Below are 7,741 nucleotides of genomic sequence, written 5' to 3' on the forward strand. Positions count from 1 at the left end.
AAATAGTGGTGAGTGGTAAAGGGGTACGTGAATGAAAAAACGTTGAGAACCACTGTTTTATAGCGACAAATGAAAAAAGGTGGGCAAGTGGGTGTCGCTCTGTTGTACAGTAGGTTACAAGTGGGTCACTGTAATGGATGGCGTTAAATTGGAATTCAATAATATAATATCATTGTATAAGAAAAACAAGTCAACCTATGATATTACTATAAGTATATTTGATATTATCGTGAATAAAGCAATTTACATATAATCTATTTACGTGGAACCTTGTTTTAAATTTTCAATCATTAGCTATAAAAGTCTGACATTTTATAAATGTTGTAAAAATTCGAACTTTAAATTCTTATAAAAAAAATTGCGCCTGTCTTTTTAATACTTTTCAACTGTAACAATATATCAGGAACCTTGCATTAAATGTACACGCTGTTTTACCCAACAAATAAAATTTTATTGATATTTATAGAAAAAAAAACTAAAAAAATTGAAAACTGACAATGTCAGTAAACAGCTGAGTCAAAATATTTTTTAACATTTTATGGTGTATAGGAAATGAAAATATAAACATTTAGTGTAATTTTCATGTATCTACAGTTATTCGTTTTATTTGAATTTTTAACAAAATAAAAAAATTAAGTGACTTCAAACGCTCATAAAAATTTAATGTTATTTACATGTATACTTTTTTTTTGATAAAGGTACGCAAATTATCAGGAATATTGTATTACATTTTCAAATCTTAGATTGAAAAAGACATTTTTTCATGAATTCTCAACTCAAAATAATTTGCTAATAATCGTGAATTTTTCGTATTTTGTCAAGGTTTGAACTTATTAAAAAAAATCTATGACTAAGAATTTTTAACATTTTTCAAATGTCATTGTAACAATATAGGAGTCTTGTATTAAACTTTCAAACTTTTTTACCCAATAAATAATGGTTAATTAACATTCATAGAAAAAGACTAATAAAATTGGAAACTAAAAATGTCCGTAAACAGCTCAAAATAAGTCTATATATTTTGAAATATGGTGTATAGAAAATGCTAATATAAACATTCAGTCAAAATTTTATTTATCTAGTCATTTGTTTTAGAGCTACACCAAAAACTAAAACAGATTTAGCGTAAAAATTGCAGTTTTTCTTTTGAAAACTACTGGAACAACTTCTGATCCCTCCAAGTACCAAATAGTCTCAACATTTTACAAAACCCATTGCAAATTACTGTAGTATTAAGTACCATTTAATAAAATACATTATAGGCAACTATCTATTTGCACAATAAGAAGTACCATTTTTATATAGATTAAAAATAAGATGTTTTACCCGACCAACACTAGTGAATGATCATTGAAATATTGGTTTCCAAACAGAATACACATTACTTTTTTTTTTTATAAATTATTTATGCTAGATATATGTCAGATTTAATTACTTAAGATCAATAGTATTTTTACATTGTGGCATATAGTTACATAAACATAATATATATACATTATTTATGTCCATGATAAGTTAGTACATAGTATTAACTTAATTTTAATTGGTTAAACCACAATACTTGCAGTGGAATAATAAAATCTTAACATTTCTCGCATTAGCACAACGGCGATGACATCAAAATATGGTTCAACCATAACCTAACTTTCATTTTTCTTAAATTGAAACTTATATACACTTTTAACATATTTCCACTACTATTGAAATTAATTTTTAATCATACAGTGAAACCGAGCAACCTGCAATTAGTGATAGGCACTAATGAATAGTTTGTAAAATCAATTGTTTTAAAAAACATGCAGTTGTTCATATCTAGTATCAACAACTTGCTTGGTTGTGCATTTTTAAACCAAAATTATTTGATAGTTTGTAAAGCAACAAAATAATTAGATCGTTTTCACTTGATAGTAATTATCACTAATTGCAACCAGTTCTGTTAATATGAAATGTAAGAATAAAAAAATGAATTTCATGGAACAGAATCCAATTGAGATAAAAATCTATGAAATTGTTCTTCAACCTTACCACTATTTACCAAAATTCAATATTAGTTAATAAATTATAATCCGGTTTCATTATTAAAAAAATGAATTTAAATAGTATTAGCAACTATACAAAATGGCAAAACAATTTACATAAATAAAATGTTTTTTTTATAATTTCATTGTTACTTAGTCATAGTCCATAGGTAAAAAGAGGAAACACATTGGTATAAAATACAAATTCAATAAAAATGTATTGAAAGAAAAAGGTAGAAAACTAATTGACTCAGTCACTTATTATGGAATAAGTCCAACAATTTTATTAAAGAAGTGTTTTATTTACATTCACAAGCATATTGATTGCTCCGCAAAGTACATTCATACACTTCTAACGATCATTTTACTGAAAAAAAATAAATAAAAAAAATGTTATAATTGAAACATGGCAACATTACTTATTACAATACCTTTTTTCCAGAGGTGGCACCAACTTTAGTCTTCTTGGTACCTCGAACCTTCTTCATCCTGTTCTTCCTTTCCTTCCTCTGTTTTCTTGTCTGAATTTTCTTTTCGAAAAGTCCATGCTAAATAATATAGAAAATAATAAGTAAATATTTATAGAACAGCTATAACAATAAAGTATTAAAAATTGTTACCCTTTGCAGTCTGTATTTTGGTTCAAACTTCTTTGCATGATCTAATGTGTCGTAGATAAGAGCAAAACCTGTTGATTTTCCACCTCCAAAGCATGTTTGGAAACCAAAGACAAATACAACATCAGGTAAAACTTTGAACATCTTAGCTAATTTTTCACGAATATCAGTTTTTTTAGGAGAAGGTTTTCCCGGATGCATGACATCAACAACCTAAATAAATAAAATATTAATTATAATTTATAACTAAATAAAAAATACATTTATAACTTTTAATACACATTGGTTAAGGTTTCAACCACAGTTTTCTGGAGAAATCCTGCTTGAAATAGTACTGTGATAATAATCTTTTAACAATATTTAATTTATTATGAAATCTATTATGAATCCTTTGACAGCAAGCGAGGTTAGAGTTACGATTTCCCATAAAATAAAATGCCTGAAATCGAAATATTGTAAATCAGACCTAAACAGGTTCTAACATACAGATTTGAGTTTTACACTGATCATAATTTTGAAAACAGATTTTTGTTAAGTCAACTTTGGATCCTTTTGTCCACATTTTAAATTTATTATTCTTAAAAAGAAAAAAATCTCACTTGATATTTATAAGTTATGCCTAACTTATATTATGAAAAATTATAGAGAATATAAAATTCTAAACATTTTTATTAGTTTTAGTACTTAAAGTACAATTTCGAAAATGCATATAATCACTGATTGTAATATAGAGTTGGACATACAAAAACTATAAATATCTAACAAATTTTTACATAAATATTCATGGAATAGTTTTTATATAATACTGTATACTATGCTGTTATTTAGAATATTATTGTTGATTAGCTAAGAGCCATATTCATAGTTGCTCCATAAGAATATTTATTGCTTAAGTTAATTTTGATAATTTAAAAATGAAAATTTGTGATGATAACTAAAAACAATGCTTGAGGTACTACCTACTAGGTCTTGATCAACCTTAATTTAAGTAATACTTTTTTTCTTAACCCAGTCTTATTTTTGAATATCATTTGAGTCACACGTATAGCTTAAGTATCAACTATGAATACGGCCCTTAAATCTATAGAATCAACAAACATATATATTTTATAGTAAGTTATCAAAGTCTTTGGACGGTGGATAGTATGTGTTTATCATTTTGAGATATGTTGTAAATACTAAATTTGATTAGGGAATACATAGTATCACAAATTTATAGTTCAATTAATTTTGTATTAATAAATAATGTACAATGTATGTAAACCTGAAGACAAGCTTTTTTTGGCGATTGTTTATTTAATTGAAACTGAGTATAAGAGTAAGTTGTTGAATCATAAATTATTTACTTACCATTTGTTTTCTGCATAGCAGTCGGTTGGTCATGAACTTGCGAGTCCGAATTGTAGCAGTAGAGGTATTGGCAACCTACATAAAATTATAATACTGTATTCTTAATTTAAATATTTGACATAAAAATCAAACCACTATTGATCTCATAGATACATTTAATACTTGTTTAATATTAGGATTATAAAACTAAACGGTAATAGACTTACACATTTTGTTTAACATTTTTAACAGGCTTCAATTTTAAATTGTTTACATAAAGTACCATAAATAACATAATCTAATAAGGATAATTGATAATATGAGAAATGACCAAAACTTTCTGAATATCCATAATATAAATTTTATACTTGAATTAATAAAAATATCAAATATTATGATGACGCCTAACCTTGATGTTTAGAATCATTTATAAATTGTATTTCGCATTAAAAGAATATTTTCAAGCTAACCAAAGGGTAGAAACTAATTAATATATACAAGTCTGAGGTAAAGCCGATATTTTTCGATTAAAGTTTTTCGAGAGATATTTCCTAAAAACGTTTAATGAAGCCCCGTCTTTCTTACGTTTTAAGCATTTAAAAAGTCTAATACTTAAGATTAAAATGGATAAAAGTCAAACACTCACCATTTTGGCTGTTGTAAATCCGTGAGTTAAGGATAGCAAAACAAACTACATCTGTCACAGAATGTAAAAGAAAGAAGCACGACCACAAACGTTTACTACTTCTGACTAGTGGCAATGGTACCGAACACCATGAACATAGTAACAGAAATCTTAATAAATTAATTGGATGTCAAAAATCGTAGCTACTGGCTACACTGTCGTCCTTACAATCACAAATAAACATGATAGTGTTATCTTATATTTTGCAGATAAAACCACAGGGTTACTCTATGTATTATTCTAAGACCGTGGTATTAATAATTAATATTAATATTATCATTTGACATTTATCAATGATTGAGTTGAGTGAAATTGGGATTCGGTCGATTCGGAGAACTCTTGCTTTTTCTTGCAATTAATTTAACACTATTGTATTTTACAGTTTTACACTTCAAATAAAATCAAATCCATAATTTTTTGTTTTATAAATGTGTTCAAAGTCCAAGGTATGAACTTGATTTATCAACAATCTTTTGTATTTAATTATTGTACTCTAAAGTGGTTTATTTTGTACGTATTGTTTACTTAGAACAATGAACAATGTCGATTCAGTTGGTCCTCCAGATCCAGTATCAAATTTGAGACCAATTAAATATCATATACCAAAACACGAGTCTCTGGTGGAACGTCAATTGCGACTTAAGCGAATTGAAGTAGCAAAATGGAATCATGAATTTTGGACTAACCACAACCTGAGATTTATAAAAGAGAGAGAAGCTTATAAAAAATGTTTATCCGACAAGGGCATTTCAACAGCCACGGCCGATCAAATGTCTGAATTTTACAAAGATTTTTTAGACAGAAATTGGAAAACACATATGACTTATAACTTTGAATGGTATAAAAAAAATATAACAATTGTACGTTTAATGATGAATAAAAATATGTTCAAAGCAATTCAGTGGATTAAAATATTTAAGTTTTAACTATAGATTAGAATGCGTCTTTTAAAATCATTTGTAAGTCAAGTATTTAAGTTTGCTTAATAAACTATTTTACTTATTCAATAACTGTATTCATGTATTTGTTATTATAGGGCATAAATCGCTATTCTACTTTCATACATCACATTATTTTTGTGTTATTATTATATAACATTTACCTCTCACTTACATTACTTAAAGCAAGTTCCTTATCAAAAACGGATTGTGGTAATGAGAAATCAAACACATCATATTTTCATATTAAACTGTCTAATGGCCGATGGGATAGTAGACGTATGGTTAAAACGTTTGACAATGTCATAATAGCAGAACAAGAACCAAGCGGAATGGTATGTTTAGCTACACAATGTTCAGTAGATAGATTACATTCTATTGTAGAACTAGCAAAAAATTGGAATGGATCAATATCGACAGCAATTTACGTAGCTGGTGAAGAATTATATTATTTACAAGGTAGGTTTATTTTACATCTGTGTGACCGTGCTAAATTAACTAGAGCGTTAACAATTACTTAATTATAGATTATGTAAGATTTCTACGACGATGTTATCGATCGGTTCGTCAAACAGTTACTTTTCATCTTGCCCTACCTGCAAATCAATTTCCACAATCTACTCAATCAGGTTTTACAACAGATCAGTTACCATGTCACCAGGATCCAATTATTGTTTTATCAAATTTGATGAAGCAATTACCAGAAACTCTTAAACGATGGAGAATTCGCATGCCTTATCCTCAAAATCATCTGAGAAATCTAGCTCGTTTAAATTGTCAAACTCACTATGCATTGGTTACAGACATTGATATTATTCCTAGTATTGATTCAGCAATATTACTCAATACATTTTTGTCTGAAAGACCAAAATGTTTAAAATGTGTATATGTCTTGCCCACATACGAAGTTCATAAATCAGCTGACCCACCAAAAAACGTTACAGAGTTGATAAAATTAAAATCTACTGGGCTTGCAAGATATTTCCATATGGAAGTCTTTAAATTGAACCAGATGCCAACTAATTTTCTAATGTATGTATCTATTCTGTGATTTGGCTACTAACCTAGCCATAGTATAGTTACTAATTAGTATATAATAATATTCAGTTCTCAGTCCTGTAAAAACCTATAATAAACACATATTTGATATTTTATTAATTCTTCATACTTATCCTTTACAAAAGTAGAAATGTCCCTTACTAATTACTTTTTAGTTCAACTAAATATATGTTTCATTAACCTTGGGTAATAATTTTATTATATTTATAGGTTTGAAAAAAGTTCAAAAAAATTAAGCGGTTTACACATCAGCCATAAAGTACCCAAATATCAATTGTATTATGAACCATTTTATGTGTCATTAAACAATGTTCCAATCTATGATGAAAGATTCATTGGATATGGTTATACCAGGAACTCACAGGTTTGCTTTTAGAAATATAAAATTGTTATAATATTTTATTATCATCAAATTTGTTATTTTCAGGTGTACGAAATGTTTGCAGCTAAATATCAATTTGAAGTACTTGCAAATATTTTTACGTTCCAGCATAGTTTCGCATCCCAGAAAAGAAAATCTAACTATCGAGAAATTCAATATGCAGAAAATTTAGCATTATTCACTAAATTTAAAAAGGAAATAGCTGCACGATATTTACTAAGCCATTATTTATGAATTCAAAAATTATTTTGTTACTTTTTTCTAATTTTATTCACAATATTTTTGCAATTGTATGAATTTGTTATTAGAATTTTAATTAGTACATAGGCACTAAGCTGATCAAAGATAATTTAAATTCAAATTATTTTTTAATTATTATTCTAAGGTTTTTGCTTTGATTCTATGGTAAAATTTTAATAAAAACAAGTTCAAGATATGTTCCAAAATTTAAAGTTATATATCTTTTTCTAAATAGTATAAAAATATTAATTGTTTATCGCACAATTAGAATTTTAAACAAATAAATAAAACAATGTTTATGTAAATAATATGAGATTTATATATTATAATATGAATTTTTGGAGACCGATAACAATACTAAATTCATTGTAGTATTTTTTTTTTATCCGGTATTGCACAAACACTTAATACACGTAACAAAATTGAAAATAAATTAATCCTTAATCAAAATAAAAAAAATATGCATTCATTAA

At 26.8% G+C, this 7,741-nt stretch overlaps 3 protein-coding genes across 3 annotated transcripts; 2 read left to right on the forward strand and 1 right to left on the reverse strand.

Moving 5' to 3' along the window:
- Positions 1 to 2,263: 2,263 nt before the first annotated feature.
- On the reverse strand, positions 2,264 to 4,693 carry LOC132950999 (small ribosomal subunit protein eS24). The gene is made up of 5 exons (XM_061022656.1): positions 4,611 to 4,693; positions 3,986 to 4,060; positions 2,639 to 2,848; positions 2,450 to 2,566; positions 2,264 to 2,385 (listed from the first exon to the last, which is right to left on the reverse strand). The coding sequence occupies exons 1-5, from the start codon at positions 4,611 to 4,613 to the stop codon at positions 2,383 to 2,385; spliced, it is 408 nt and encodes a 135-aa protein (XP_060878639.1). The 5' UTR covers positions 4,614 to 4,693; the 3' UTR covers positions 2,264 to 2,382.
- Positions 4,694 to 5,182: 489 nt separating this feature from the next.
- LOC132951323 (COA8 family protein CG14806, mitochondrial) lies at positions 5,183 to 5,575 on the forward strand. The gene has a single exon (XM_061023148.1). It carries the CDS (start codon positions 5,183 to 5,185, stop codon positions 5,573 to 5,575), a length of 393 nt encoding a protein of 130 aa, XP_060879131.1.
- LOC132950998 (beta-1,4-glucuronyltransferase 1) lies at positions 5,442 to 7,656 on the forward strand. Its single transcript, XM_061022655.1, has 5 exons — positions 5,442 to 5,608; positions 5,686 to 6,046; positions 6,115 to 6,619; positions 6,857 to 7,010; positions 7,074 to 7,656. Exons 1-5 carry the CDS (start codon positions 5,588 to 5,590, stop codon positions 7,260 to 7,262), a joined length of 1,230 nt encoding a protein of 409 aa, XP_060878638.1. The 5' UTR covers positions 5,442 to 5,587; the 3' UTR covers positions 7,263 to 7,656.
- The last annotated feature ends 85 nt before the right edge of the window (positions 7,657 to 7,741 follow it).

This window comes from Metopolophium dirhodum, chromosome 8 (assembly GCF_019925205.1).
Source record: "Metopolophium dirhodum isolate CAU chromosome 8, ASM1992520v1, whole genome shotgun sequence".
Classification (NCBI taxonomy): Eukaryota; Metazoa; Arthropoda; class Insecta; order Hemiptera; family Aphididae; genus Metopolophium; species Metopolophium dirhodum.